General features: G+C 35.1%; 1 protein-coding gene across 1 annotated transcript in view; it reads right to left on the reverse strand.

The window, feature by feature from the left end:
• Positions 1 to 9,584: 9,584 nt before the first annotated feature.
• adamts5.S (ADAM metallopeptidase with thrombospondin type 1 motif 5 S homeolog) overlaps positions 9,585 to 16,416 on the reverse strand; it is a 78,678-nt gene continuing 71,846 nt past the window's right edge. The window contains exon 8 of the mRNA XM_018248864.2: positions 9,585 to 11,849. Within this exon, the coding sequence (XP_018104353.1) occupies positions 11,288 to 11,849 (562 nt within the window). The 3' untranslated portion in view covers positions 9,585 to 11,287. The remainder of the gene's footprint in view (positions 11,850 to 16,416) is intronic.

Consider the following 16,416-nt stretch of genomic DNA (forward strand, 5'->3'; position numbering starts at 1 on the left):
AATGGTGCATGCATCTATTTTGGCTCACTGCACACTGCACATGTGTTTGGGCCTGGTCTTGCTGATACAGCATAGTGTAGTGGGTTTTTTTTCTAAGCTCTTTTGTGAAGACTACAGATTTGGATCGAGTAAAGGGCATAGATAGCGAAATAGAAGCACTATTAAGTTGTTAAAATTAAAGTGGTCCCCCAGAAATATTTGTTCACACCACAGGAACCTAGAATATAGGAAATCTGCTTTATAACAAACCTTGTGACGCTCATTTATTTTCTAGATTCTATTTGCTCGTAACGCATCTGGATCTCGAAACACGACCATCTCCCCAGAAGAACATCTTCCATCTTTGACATGTTATGTCTTGAATGTGCTGGCCTTTATTAGTGGGCACTAAAACATCAGAAGCCTAGCCCAGATGGCACAGATTGAATGCTTCCAAAATTAATTGGGGAGTCTTATGGGATAGTGGAACACTGATACACAACACTAGTGCCCACTAGTGCCATAGTCCTAAGTCTAACCAAAATATGGTGGACCAAATTATGAAAATTCCTCTTATCTGGAGAACCACCAGGGGGTTATATGGTGATATGGCAAAAAAGTTGGCAAACGCATTGAAATCAATAGGCGTCAAACTGATTTTTTCAAACCATGCAACTTTTAAAAAATGTGCAACATTTTTTTTCACTACAGAAAACTGTACATATGTATCATTGTTTATATACTACAAAAGAAGGAGGAAAGGCTCATGGATAATAATGATATCCTGGACTGTTGTATAGATGTGATACAGAAATAATGTCATTGTCTTAATCTGAAAGACTCTCAAATGGAAGCATATTACCCATTTCATCTTGATTATATGAATTAATAGGATTTATAAGATTTATAGGAATTAACAAATCTAATGGAAAAAATACCATGTTTTTAACAATATTTAAATGAAATATTTGCAGAGTTAGGCAACTGAAACATGACCAGAACCTGTTATTTTGACCTGCTGTTTAGCTAGAGTTATGTTTAGAGTGAATGCCTATTAATTTTCCTAGATATTGCTGGAAAATCAACCAAAAGGTCAAGCAGAGTGAATGAACACCCAACATTTTTTCCAACCATAGCCAAATAATATCTGTATTTTTGTTTATGCAATTTACATGATTTCTCTTTCTGTCTTTTAAAAATCTACCTTTATGTATTTTTGTAATAACAGAAAGAAAGCAGGTGACAGCCCCGGGATTTTTAAAGTGATTTGATGCTTTGATCCTGTAGCATCACTCCTTTCTTAACAACCAAAATGTTAGTTTTTACTGGTAATTATAGCTGAAAATCATCCATGTGTATAATTCTAGTGTACCTTACTGTCCCACTGTGAATGAACACCACAAAACGTTTCTCTGACCACCTATAAGCTAAGGGTGTTATTTATTAAAGTCCATTTTTTTCTGGTCAGACTTTTTTTTTTAAAAGATAATTTTTTTGTAGAAAACAAAGCCCTTGAAATATTCGAGATTTATTAAACCCTGATGGTGTTAAAAGTCCAAATAATTAAGTACTCCAACTCAGACCTGCCGAGTTCATGTAGAAGTCAATTGCAGATGCCCCGTTGACATTTTGAAGACAATCCAAAGATTTCATGGTTTCAGGCAGATACTAGTTTTGGACGTTTAATCTGAAATAATCTCACAATTCTCATTTTTTCACAATTTTCCCAAAAAGAAATTTTTGTGAAAATTTATTGATAAATAGGGGGCAAAAGTTTGAGTGAATTAGGTGTTTTTAAGAAAATAATGAGAGCATTTTGGTTTTGATACATAGCCTGCTTAATGTTAAAATGAGTGGCACATTACTGCTATCCATTTCTTTGCTAAAACATTCTTTGGGAGATGAAAAATACCTTTTATTCTGAATAACCCGTGTGATTAATTCCCCAACATCCTTTGGTGTAAATGTTGAAATGAGCAAAATGTAACTTTGAATAAACATTACTGACATGGAGTATATATTCCTTAAAAAAAAAACATTTTACTGGAAGTTGCAAAATAAAAGTTATAGTTTATGTTCCCGGATGAGTGGGATAATAAAATTATTTATTTGAATGATTTTATACTACAAGGGTAAATTTATTCCATAGCCATAAGCATAGATGTATGCAAGCTAATTAGGAACCAAAAAGATTTATTTTTTGTTCATGTGCTTTAATTTCTTTTTAAAGTAGACATCATTTACATAGGTACAGATGTAACATTCATCACTGGTCACACTATTGCATCAGTAAATTGTCTCAAGGTTGGAAAGAAATACAAAACGGACACAATAACCAAAATTATAATAATAATAGTAATAAACTTTATGTCTGAAAATGTATTGTAGTGTCAATTAAAGAAGAGAGAGAGCAGTTTTGCAAAAAAAAATGAATATGTGAATTTAAAAAAAAATGCCATATTCAATTTTATTTTTGCATAGAAGTTTTTTTTTTCCACTAGTCTTCATGAAAACTGGAGTTCCAACTTAAGGCCTTTTTACAACATGCAAACTGATTAAAACATGCACAAATAATGTTAATTTCCCCATTGGTGCACTGTAAGGTTTGTGCTCCTAGTGTTGCACCATTAATGTTAGGGGACCTAGATTTTTTTGGATAACTGATCTTTCCATAATTTGAATCTTCATACCATAAGTCTACTAGAAAATCATGTAAACATTAAATAAACCTAATAGGCTGGTTCTGCTTCCAATAAGGATTAATTATATCTTAGTTTGGATCAAGTACAAGCTACTGTTTTATTATAACAGTGAAAAAGGAAATCATTTGGATTCCATACCCGTAGAACATTGCCTGGATTTGGATCTAGAATCCTCTGAATTACCCTCTAGCTGATGCATAATTTAGATGTGCAGACTAGGGAGCATAATGTGCAGGAAAACCCTCTACTCATGGAAGACCTGCCTTGTGGTCTGCCTCGCGCCTGACATTCTACACCTTGCACTGAATTTTAATCTGCCATAAAGTGAATAGTGCAGACATTTCCCTGTATGTAAGATCTAAGTTTATGAACAATAAGGGGTGCAATTTTGGCCCCTTAGTGCTCTTGCACTTTCATCTGGAGCAATAGAGTCCCAGCATTTTAAACCAATGTTCCAGATTTTTTTTTTATAAAGAATCATAAATCAGTCAAATGTCAGGTCAACCAAGGAATCAAGGTTAAGGAACCTTAAAGGAACAGTAACACCAAAAAATGAAAGCGTTTTAAAGGAATGACAATATAATATCTAATATAGTGTTGCCCTGCACTGGTACAACAAGTGCGTTTGCTTCAGAAACTATAATAGTTTATATAAACAAGCTGCTGTGTAGCCATGGAGGCAACCATTCAAAGATGACAAGGGAGAAAAGGCACAGGATTTACAGCAGATAACAGATAAGCTTTGTAGTACACAATGGGATTCTTCAGAACTTATCTGTTTCTACTGTATATCCTGTGCTTGAATGGCTGCCCCCTTGGCTACACAGCTGCTGGTTTACATAAACTATAGTTGTTTTTCTGAAGCAAAAACACCCTTTTTATCAGTGCAGGGCAACAAAACTTTGTACAGTCATTCCTTCAAACCACTTTAATTTTTTGGTGTTACTGTTCCTTTAATTTGGAGGACATAGTGATAATGTAGTTAAGCGTATATCACATAGGGCGCCTTGATTGCCATGAAATGTCACAGTGACAAAAGATAAAGATCTGGCATACAATAGATCACCAACTTGAAAATATCTTGTCTTCTTGGGTTGTGGGCCATGGGGTCTTTCTATAAATTAAAATGAAGACGATGTTAAATGAACACCAAAAAATGAAAATATTGAAAATTTAACTATTGTACTGCACTGTTGGTGTGCATCAGAAACTCTACTATGGTTTATATAAAGAAGCAGATAACAGATAAACTCTTAAATATACAATGGGATTATTCAGAACTTATCTGTTATCTACTGGTGTCTTGTGCTAGAATGGCTGCCCCCATGGCTGCACAACAGCTTGTTTATATAAACTATTGTAGATTCTGAAGCAAACACACTGGTTGTACCAGTGCAGGGCAACACTATATTAGATTTAATTTTTTGGCATTACAGTTCCTTTAAATCCCAAGGAAACTGCCAGTGATCAAACTACCCTGTGTGAGGTTACCTTTCGGCTACTGTACAACAAGGAACAAGAAGGTCCATAGTGAGTTAAGGACCTGCACAGTCACATGACAATGTTTCACTAAAGAAGTGAGAATGAAATCACAGTACTTGTTAAAATATATGCAAAGTGGATCACAAAAGTTAACATGTATTTTTAATCTCATTTAAAAAAATAAATACACATTTGCAGATAGGGTTCATCTCTATGGTTTGATTATGGCTTCTCAGAAAATATCAGTCTTTTTTTTATCAATTTCTTTAGCTCTTTTGATGGCTACTTTCTAAATAAATCCAACATGGAGGCACCTCTGCTTTATAGTGTTGGATCTCTCTATCTATTTATTTGCACAAATAAATCTGAATTATCATTTCCAGACACCAAAATGTCAAATAAGTGCAATCAATGACTGTTTTAATAAAATATAGAAAGATCATACATTTATGCTCTAACATTAATCTAATTTTTATTCTTGAATTTTACCCCTCTTTAATTAAAAAAACAAACAAAAAAAGAATTTCCTGAAGTTAAAAATATAATATTCCTTGGAAAGAAAAAGTTACCTCTATTCATAGTAAAAATACTGATCACTATTTTATTCTGTAAATATACTGTTACCGTAATGTACATTATAGTAAAGAAATTGTTGAAATCTGTATTTATGAATCCTATAAATTAAATTAATCTGAACTGTATTTAGAGACGTTCTTTGTCATTTTATTGTGACTTCCATGCTAATTATAGTAAATATTAAAAATACAATTTTTTTCTACTACTATTATTATCTTGGATTAGGATTTTTTGATAAGGCCGAACAGGAGATAACCTAGAACCAATGACCGTTAACTATAAAGGAATCCACTCCGTTATTAATGGATTGTTTTTTTTATATTTTCAAAGTGAAAATATTTGTTAATGCATTTCTTTATTTATTTCCAGGAATTTTTCAAACTGAAAAATGAGAAATCAATTTTATAGCTGGATAAGAGAACAAGTTTAAAAACAAAACATGTTTATAAGCAAAACAAAATATTTTGGTAAAAAAAGTATTGGACACAATGCTTATTTAGTCCTTTGTGTTTTAAGCAAGAACTCCATCAAAGTCCACCACCGAAGGTAGATTTGTTTTGTTTGTATGGGCTAAACTCTTGAGTACTGTACTTAAACAAACAAAGGGAAGACAATCATAATACCTAAATATGCTAATTGCACAGAATATGTCGGAATGAAAATATGATTTGTTTTTTTTGAACAGCTTGGCCTTGGTGCAGTCTAACTCAGTTGGTTGAACTTAGACTTGGACTTTTGTAAGAATTTAGACCAATGGTTACTGAAAAACGCTGAGTTAAGGAAAATCAAGCTGGCTTAAAAATAAAATGATTTTGATAATATATTTTATATACATAATATACATTTTTTATATTGGAAACTTTTTACAACAAATCAGTGCTGCACATTAACCAGGAATGTCAAATCCACTGCCTGTCTGGTTTTCTGATTTACAACTTTGACCATACTCATAGGCTGCTTATGGGTTCTGGGGTTGTAAGTAGTGATGGGCGAATAAATTCACCTGGCAGGAATTGCGGCGCATTTCCACATTTCACCGCCGGCAAATACATTTGCAAATCTCCTACGAAAATTAGCAGGTGAAAATTCGAATTTTTTCGTGAAAAAGTTTGAATTTCTCGATTTTTTGTCAAATGTTCGAATTGCTAGATTTTCTCATGAAAACGTTCGAATTGCTAGATTTTTTTGTGAAAACATTCGAATTGCTCGATTTTTTTGTGAAAACTTTCAAATTGCTTGATTTTAGTGAAAACGTTCGAATTGCTCAATTTTTCTGTGAAAACGTTTGAATTGCTTGATTTTTTTGTGAGAACGTTCGAATTGCTAGATTTTTTCGTGAAAACATTCGAATTGCACGAAAACGTTTGAATTTCATGATTTTTTCGTGAAAATGTTCTTATTTCACAATGTTTGCGTGAACTTTCTGATTTCACTATTTTTCAAAGTTTCGCGAATTTTGCGGGAAATTCGCAAATTTTCTGCCGAAGCAAAATGGGAGAAATTCGCCCATCACTAGTAAGTCATAGCACTGGGAATGAGCTTGACATACCTGATGTAAATTTACAAACTGCACAATCAACACACATACAAGAAGCATAAATTAAAAGAAGAAGACAAGTTTAAAACATGTTAAATACTGAGAACATTGTACAATAGGTACTTGTGTTAAATACAAAAAAAATAAATAAAAACATGATAGTTTCACATACAAGTTGTACAAACAATAAATTATTCTTTTCTTCAGTGCTGTATTGCATTATATGTCTCAATCATATAATTTCCCCCACAGTATTGTATATTGCTTTCCCTAGTAAAACAAAAGAAAAGGGATGTTTCCACACAGAAGCTTTAACCTCTTTGTTTACATTAATTATCATCTGGGATTAAAGGTTCAGTTTTCACTTTAAAATTAAGGTTTTAGTTGATATGCTGGAATATGTTTAATATTTCTGTCTCAATAAAAATGCCAACAAAGACAAAGTATTAAAATAGATCTGCATGTGTCTTAAAATATGAGTAACTTAATTCTTATGTTTAAGAACCACACGGTTCATTTCCTTGTCATTGTTCAGTGACAGCATTGAGTCAATTTTTTTTAAAAACATTGACACCATCATTGGTAATTGTCCCTAATTCTATTTGATCCCTGTCTCTGCATCTCTGCTACTTTCTCTTGAAATTGCCTGAGAATGACAGCTTTTAAAACTGAGTTCTTTACACATAAAAAAGTGGCTAATTTAATAGTTAAATGCGCTCAGGTAAAAAAAATATTGCCCTGCATTTTATGCTTCGGGAACCCAGATTAAAAACTCATAGGGGCCGATTCACTAAGCTCGAGTGAAGGATTCGAATGAAAAAAATTTGAATTTCGAAGTATTTTTTGGGTACTTCGACCATCGAATTGGTTAAATTCGTTCGAATTCGAACGAAATCGAACGAATCGAACGAAAAATCGTTCGACTATTCGACCATTCGATAGTCGAAGTACTTTCCCTTTAAAAAAAACTTAGACCCCCTACTTCGGCAGATAAAACCTACCGAAGTCAATGTTAGCCTATGGGGAAGGTCCCCATAGGCTTGCTAACCTTTTTTTGATCGAAGGATTTTCCTTCGATCGTTGGATTAAAATCCTTCGAATCGTTCGATCGATCAAACGAACGTTTAGCGCTAAATCCTTCGACTTCGATATTCGAAGTCGAAGGATTTCAATTCGAGGGTCGAATTTCGAAGTATTTTTAACTTCGAAATTCGACCCTTAGTGAATCTGCCCCATAATATAATCTTTTGTTCACCACCATATTACTCTAGTCTAAAGGGCAGATTTATCAAAGGATGAATTTTGACTCTAATAAATTCAAATATACTCACAACTCGAATGGGAGGTTATTTATGAAAAAATGTGATCCGTAAATTCAAATCAAATTAAAATCGAGTTTTCCTCTGAAAAGAAACTCGAATGTCAGGAAGGCAATTTACATCTTCAAAAGGTTCAACAAACCTCTGCCATTGACTTCTAAATTAACTTGACAGGTTTTAGGTGGCGAATAGTTGAATTTGAACTGTTTCCAGGATCGAGGTGTGATAAATCTCACATTCTAATTCGAGTTGGTGGTTTTAAATTCGAATTTGTGAGTATTGACCCAAAAAAAAAAAGGTGAAAATTTTAATTCTAATTTAGCATTTGAACCTTAATACATTTGCCCCTAACAGTAGCTAATATGTGGTGCATTTATTAAAAAAATGGATAATGATTATATAAAAATAATACATTTCTTTTTGTGCATTGATTTGCTTTAGAGTCATCTTTTAAAAGAATGTTAACATCTGAATTTTATACTTCTTTATAGAAATAAATTCACTGATGTATGGAAAAATAATGAAACAGTTATGGTACTATCCATCGTTAAAACTAAAATGAAAAAGCTAATTCTAACTAAATATTCACTTTTTTTCAGATTTTACAAAAATTATTAAATTAAAAAAAATATAGCTTCTGTACCTGTATTTTCTGTAATTATATTTATATAAAGGTTGGGGAAAATAAATGCTTTTATATTATAATAAACCCGGGAAAACATTTCTTGTTAAAGAGATTTTAAGAGCCCTGATTTACATATTTCTTTAGATAAATGAATTCACTCATGTATAAAAAATAACAAAACTGATAACTGATACTTGACTGTCCATCAGTAGAACAAAAATGAAAAAGATAATGCTCATTAAAATATTCACGTTTTCATCTTTTTCCATTTAAAAATAAAATATATCTGTTATCCAAAAATAAAATATATCTGTAATCCCATTTTCTTTCCTTAGAATTATTTCCAAACATTATTTTACTTGGTAAACTAGTTGTGTCATTATAAAAACAAAAGGTTTAATTTTTTTTAAATATCCTTATATTTAAAATAGCAAGTTTTAAAATATTTAAGGATATTAGGTACAAGTTGTTTGAAAGACTATGCTTTAAAAATGACGTATTTTCCTCTGATGACTTTTTGGTGATGCCAGGAAACTTTAGACTGTGCTTGACTGTACTTGGTAAACTGTTAAAATTCTCTCTGTTTGTAGTAAATGTGGCCAAGAATGACCTGTACAACAACTGGTCTAATTTGTTCTTTTACATTTTTTTTACATTATGTGATTTATTTTGAAAATAATCCAAGGCCAAATCAACTAAAAGATTGACTGACTGCTTTCTAAAGTAACAAAATATGATGCAGACTTCTTGGAGCAAAATACTTTTGGAATTCCAATAGTAAAGTTGAAATGATGCTGCATTGATTTATTTACTATCAATAGCATAATTATTGATCTCTTCAGAATACTTCAGTTTGTAGGTTCCAGTCTTGTTATGCCATTTTTCCAGGTGCATTGTGCCACAGCTGCTTTACTCATTCTTTACATCTTCTCTCTAGGGGGGTTATTTATCAAAGTCAGAATTTATCTCAATATTTTCTGAAAAAAACTCAGACAAAATCCGCACGGGTTTTTTGGGCTTATTTATTAATACACTTTTCCGAAAATTTTGTTTGCAGGAAAAAAATCCAAAAGAATCGTGAAAAATCAGATTTTCACGTTTTTTTTGGATCTTTCATCCGATTTTCAAATTTTTTTGGATTTTTCACCCGAAAAACTCAGAATTTAGCCCCTAAAAACTTCAGGGTATTGCCAAAAACCAAGCGCACATCAAAAAATCATTGGGACTTCTCCCATTGACTTATATGCAACCTCGACAGGTCTAAGATGACGGATTTTCAGATTCGGACTTTCCCCATCCTTGGGGTTTAATAAATTCTGAAAAATGTATGATTTTTTTTAAATTCAGACTTTTTAAAAAAAAAATCACAAATTTTTCGTGATTTTTGCGATCGGAGTTTAGTAAATAACCCCCCCTGGGGTTATTTATCAAACTCTAAAATTTTCTCACTTTTGTCTGAAAACTACTCTGAGCAAATCCACACAGATCTCCCCCCCGCTATTTATTTATAGATTTTCATGAATTTTTATTGTGTTGTAAAATCATAAAAAAAAATCTGAATCTGATTGTTTTAGATTTTGTGCTCAAAACCTTAGATTTTTTCGTAAAATCGCCTGAAAGCCTTGATTTTTTCAGAAACCCAGTGCAGCTTCCAATTGTTAACAGGACATTTGCCAATGTCTTATACAAGTTCTCAGCAGGTTTGAGTTGGAGTACTTTCTTCATCGGACAATGAATAAAAAAAATTTCTCCAAAAAAACAGTATTTTCCCCTTTAAAAGTACAACTATAAAAATTTGGAGCTTAATAAATAACCCCCTTCATTTTTTGATAACTGGTCTACTACAATCTGCAAAATATTTTTTTTCTGGAAATAGCTGCTCTCTGTGTGGAAACAGTCTTGGATACATGTGGTTTGCCTTTTAGGGGTACAGAGTATAAAGCAGAAATAGCAGTCACAGTTTGCAACCCATAATTTATACTTATGTGCCTTCAGCCACAGTCAAGGTACTGCAGATCACACTACAGCATTGTCTACTAGAAGAAACACACCGCAAAGCTCCAGAAAGCCACTCATAGTTCACTTTACAATGTAGCCAATTTATAGCCCATTAGGAACTTGGTAAATTAACATTTAAATGGGGTAAAGTAACAAGTGTTCCTATTCTAACCTTATAGTAACCAATCAGCAGATAGGATTTACCAGCCTGCTATTTGAAGCAAACATCTGATTTATTGCGTCTGGTTATTAGACCCAGGGCACCTGTTCCTAGATTACCATCTAGTAATCAAGTTGGTTTTTTTTTAAATCTGATATTTATTTAACTTTTAATATTACTTTCTCTGTTTTCTAGACCTCTAGAAACAATATTTAATATAGTGATTTATAAAGAATGTCAGATGTTTACAGCAATGTCAGATGTTTACTCCAATTACTTTTGGTTTTAAAAAAAAAAAAAACATCTTTCCACAGAAGCAGATGTGTACTTTTAACAAGGATCGTAACATTTTTTTTATCAAGTGCCCTGTAGGGAAGGCATCACATTTTCTAAAATGAAAATCTGCTGTCATAAATGTTTGGGGTGGGGGTGGGGATAAGGAACCCACGAACGAACAGCAACAAAGCTGTTTTCCAGTAAATCTTTCCAGCAGCCCCTGAAAGAAATGGAATGGTCAGAGCAGCTGCAGAAATACTTTGGTCAATCTTGTTCTTAAATCAAGAAGCGAGCGATATAACGTGGCACACAATATGACACACACAGTATTTACAATCACCACAAGTATAACCTACTGCATGCCATCCACAAGTACAAATTAACTGATGTTCCTCAAGGTTTTTTCATTCCAGAGGTAGGTGGCAAAATATGGAGACCGTTCTCCTTGGAATCTCCATTACTATATGTCACGTTCTACCTTTCTTGATTTTGAGGTTGTGTTGCCATTTTATGGTACATTATCACCTTGATGTTTTATTTAGGTAGAGACTCAACAGAAGCCTTGGCCTACATCTGTGTAGATAGAGATGCTGTAGAATTACAGTAAAATCAGAGCAAATGTAAGTCCTTTGGTTAACACTTCTTCAGCAAACACTGTTTAAATGCTGATGGTCTCTGAGATAGTAGGCACCCTTTGGCTAATTTTCCATGCCCATCTTGACACTGGACAGTCCTGGTGTGCCAGCCAGTGTCACATGTTCTGGAACAGGAAAGCCAAGGTCCTGTAACCCACTGTGGCTGGGAAATCTTTGGGACGACATTGTTAATGCTATTTATACTATTTGTATTAGAATCCTGTTTTGAAGGTACATAAAAACTGTAACGTACATCGATAGGTTTGCTTTGATCTGTGGCGAGGATCTGGACTATTAACACTTCTTGAGTTGATGAATGTCCCATGGAATGAAGCATATCTTCTGCATGACTCCAGCCACTGTAGTTCATAACGAAGCCGTTCATTTCGATGATTGTTTCTGATGTAGATATCATATACTTCCCATTGATGATATATTCCCCGGATTTCTTTTTTAATGCCAAATAAGCTGTAAATCTTGTCTGGTCTTTGGCCTTGTACTGTCGAACTTTTATGTGGGTTGCACCTTCCGGAATCTTAACGATATCAGTGTAGCCTTTGCTGTAATAAAAGAATGGATTTTAGTAAAAAGAATAAAATGTTAATAAACAGTATAGACAGCTGGATGCCGGCAGGTTGACAGTACCTGGGTGCAGATAGCCAGAAAATTAATCCTTCTCTCTACTTACTCTCTCACAGTCTCCCTGTCTTTACTCTATCTTGGAGACCTCCCTGTATATTTACAATAAATCCGATTATTGTTACTGACCCTGACAAGTTTACAGATACAGATTTTTCAAAAAGTAAAGATTTGTACCTTCTAGAGATAGTATGGCCTTAAAAAGACTAATTTGAACCTGTTGCCTGGGTATCACATGCTAACAAAGCCTTTGACCACTGTAATTGACACATTCCAGTAACTACTGCCCCAAATGCGTCATCTATTGGCCACACTGGTGTCCCACATACATATCCCATTCCCAGTCTAATACGCTTTGCGTCTCAGCACGGGAAAGACTTTGCTCCCCTTGGTGCTTTGAACGTTGCAGGCCTTCAACAGGTAATGGAATACTGTTAGTGACTGTACTAGTAGTGCTTCTCACTTACCTAATATGTGCCTCCTTATAATTAGTTCCGATAAAAAAGTGGCTACCTACCCGACCCTGATGCACATACCTATTGGTTATACCTTCCCACTCACGCCATGCCTCCGCTTTCTGGATCTCCTTAGTGTTTCCATTGTTTAAATATGTAGAAAGTAATCACGTGCACACCTGGGCCCTTCGGATTAAATTCGGCCTGCTGCACAGACCATAAGGAAGACGGCATTCCCAAATCCAAGTAGCAAGAAATTAGGACTGGCACACAAGGCGATTCAAACAGGGGACAAGCCCTTTGTGTGTTTATTGCATCACAACGTTTCAAGGGCGGTCCCCCTTCGTCAGGTGATACCTGACGAAGGGAGAACGCCCCCGAAACGTTGTGACGCAATTACCGCACAAGGGTCTTGTCCCCTGTTTGAATCAACTTGTGTGCCGGTCCATTGTTTAAATATACACTGCTCCTGCTTTTTCAATTATAAATTTCCTACTCGATAGGGCTTTCGGATCACCGGACTTGGAAACTACTGATAGAAAGTCAGATCAGATTGCGGTTGTAAAACTAAGGAATACTTTGTGTTGTGATACTTTTTTTGTAACAAATTGTAACATCGACGTATTCTTGTATCAACTCTGTCTATGTGTTCACTATGATGTTGATGACTTTGTTTTTGAGTTTGGTTATGGATTTAGACACTGATTCATTGTATTCTGTTCCTCATCAGTGATGTGTAATGACATCACCACATTCCCTTTCCTGCCACTGGTGCTTTAAATGTTTAGTTAGTTTGATTAAGATTAAAACGTTTGTTAGCATGTTCATGGTCCAGCTATGACTTTGGAGTTTTGAGACCAGGACACACATCCACAGTTTTAGTTGTAGAGAAAGTTATTCCTTTAATTCGTTATTTATATTGTGGTTGATGATGGGGCACATCAATGTTTTGATCTACACGAAGCAGTAAAGCTCTACTGAAATATTTTTAAATCTGTATAATCTTTATTTTCCGGCATTCTCTTTCTCTACGTGAATACTGTAGAAATGTTATGTGTTCATCCTTTATAATATAATTTATTGAAATGCTTTTAAATTACAAGGATATATATCTACAACACTGCCTTGCAAATTAAAATGACAGATTTGTATGTACCCAAGCAATAAGTACAAAAGGAATGCTTTTAGTTGTAATCTTTGAATTTACGAGAGGGTCACTTTTTAAATTAAAAAAAATAAAATAAAAAGCTAAAAGAAGCTTGAGGCGTTTTCTTCTAGAATTTGTTTATTTCCCTGAATTCTAGAAACACAATGATAAACATTTAGAACACATGTTGAGAATCCCTTGAAACTGTGCAAATCTCACACAGGGTATTTTTCCTGTGGCAACTAAACCGGAAAGACGGTGATGAAAATGTGGCGTATATCCTGTTATAAAACATGATTGCAAGCAGCGTCAGCATTAAGGTCAAAGGAGAACTGAACCCCCTAATGTGAAAAGCCCCATTCACTACCCTCTATAGTGCCTGCTCCCTGCTTCCTCCCTGCATAGTGAATTAGTGAAAAATGTGTCCCTATTTGTGAATCACATGTATCCTTCCAGAGTAATGCAGCGGAGCTCAAGGGCACCATTTTCTGCATCTTTGTTTTTCTTTTCAGGAAGGGACATCCAACACTGAGCTATTTGGCACATGCGCAGTTGGAGCCAGTACGGTGTTCACACCAACTGCGCATGTACCAGAAAGCTCCATAAATGGTCCAAGGGAAGGAAGAAAAAACCAAAGATGCTGAAGAAGGTGCTCTCTGCTGTGCTACTCTGAACGGATATGCAAGATTCACAGTTAGGGACGCATTTTTCACTAATGCACTTTGCACGGGGGAAGGGAAGCAGGGAGGTGGCATTATGTAGGGAAGTGGATGAGGCTTTTAACTTTATGGGGCAGTTTAGTTCTACTTTAATAGTGCTGTAGGCAAAACAGACCTTTTACTCTAGTCAAAAAAAGTTCACCTATAGAGAATTTGAAATGTAGAGTACAATGTATAAAATATTGAAGTTTTCCAAATGTGCCCTGTGCAAGGCTAAACATGCAAAACACTGGCCATGGTTGTAAGTGAACCAAATGAATGTGTTGCAGTAACATTTGCCAGCAGAAATCAGATGTGGCCTAACTGACTTGACCTTCACCCAACTTTCTTGCCTAAATCTTGGCCTATGATCCCATTGTTACCTGCTAGGACCTTTACCCAACCCATAACATGACACACTAACCATCACCTGCCCTGAAACAGGTGGAGGAAAAAATAACAGCAAAATGCTTTATCAGACCTAAGCCAATCTGCAAGGCTATTAAGACCTTCTTCCTAAACCCATCCATGTTTAACCTATTTCGTTTATACTACAGTTTTCTCCCAAAGCCCCTATTGCAGGCACCCATCATGGTGCAGAACTTGATAATTTTTGAAAAGATACTGGTAGTTGAATCTGCTTTATGAATAGCCCAGAAGTTGACATTCACACACACAAAGTAATTGGTTGCTTGTGATTTATTCTAGACAAAGTCCTGGTAAAATCTTGTTTCACTTTGCTTTCATTAGATACATTCTACTTGACAAATTATTTATAATCTCTGGTCTTGCTCCAGATTTGGAATTCAAAATATTTGCATGTGATTGTTAATGACCCTCTATAACAGTGATCCCCAACCAGTAGCTTGTGAGCAATATGCTGCTCTCCGACCCCTTGGATGTTGCTCCCAGTGGCCTCAAAACAAGAGCTTATTTTTTAATTTCAGGCTTGTAGGCAAGTTTTGGTTGCATAAAAACCAGGTCCACTACCAAACAGAGCCTCAATGTATGTTGACACATCTGAAAATGAAGGGGAATTCACACAACACCTAAAATTTGAATTCTTCAATCCTGTCTGTTGTTCTGCCTGAGTCACAGTGAACAGATGAGATAAAGACTAAGGTCAGACAGTTGCTCAGTCTGACAAAAAGATTGCAGCAGAGTAGACAGGATGAGTGACAAGACCCCAAACTGATGCACATTAGGATTATTGTTCTACTGACATCATAGCAGGCAGCCTTAACTGTAAAAGTCTATAAAAGTCACACTCTATTATTAGATGATTAGGTGGTTGTCAAAGTTGTTTAAAAACTTCTAAAATATTTACTTTTCAAACTCAAACTTCTACCACTAGTTATAGTCAATATTTAACTTGTTCATGCAGAGCACACCATGCGATGAGAATTCTCTATTATCTTCCCCTCATACCCTTTGAAAGAACCATCAGTGATGTGACACTGCGCCATTGTTTGAGTTGCACATTTGAAAGCACAGCACTTCTACGGAAGAGATCCTTTCCTTATTTGTATGGACAGCAGAAGGAACCTGGAAAGAAGTTTCATGGAATATCATATAGGCAAATGAGCCCCAATAAGGGTGAAACTGGTTTGTAGTTGGGATCTGAAGGCTGCTAATAATTCTAGCTACCTGTAATAAAGAGGTCAGCATGCTGTCATTTCAAGGCTCAATTCTCCACCTTATAATTTGCTCCTCCCCTAAGGGTTCACATTGGTCACTTTAGCCCCAGCCCAACCGTTAAATATTCCATCATTGTGCCCCTATCACCGGCTACCCCAAGGAGAGTCCCATCCACCACTCTAACAGTAACCATTAACTGATAATCCCCTTCCCACCCATTGGGGAGGATGGCAGAATATCATTGTGCTTCTGTTTGCATTACATATATTGCACTACATTTTGCATGGGCAATAAAAGGTCTGACATTCAATTTCCCCACTAATTGTGCCATGATACCCATGGCATGTAATAATCTGTCAGTATTGTCTTGTGCAATGTGCAATGTGCAATTCTGAACTCACTAGGAGATTCCACTTCTTGGTGTCATTCTATATATACAGTACACAGGCCTCATCACAGAAGGAGATAGGCTTTCTCAGTGTGGAAGGGAACTGTTGGGTAAAAAGAGGGATGTGAGGGGATTGCAGAGGATTTAGACATCTCAATATGA

This window comes from Xenopus laevis, chromosome 2S, assembly GCF_017654675.1.
Source record: "Xenopus laevis strain J_2021 chromosome 2S, Xenopus_laevis_v10.1, whole genome shotgun sequence".
Classification (NCBI taxonomy): Eukaryota; Metazoa; Chordata; class Amphibia; order Anura; family Pipidae; genus Xenopus; species Xenopus laevis.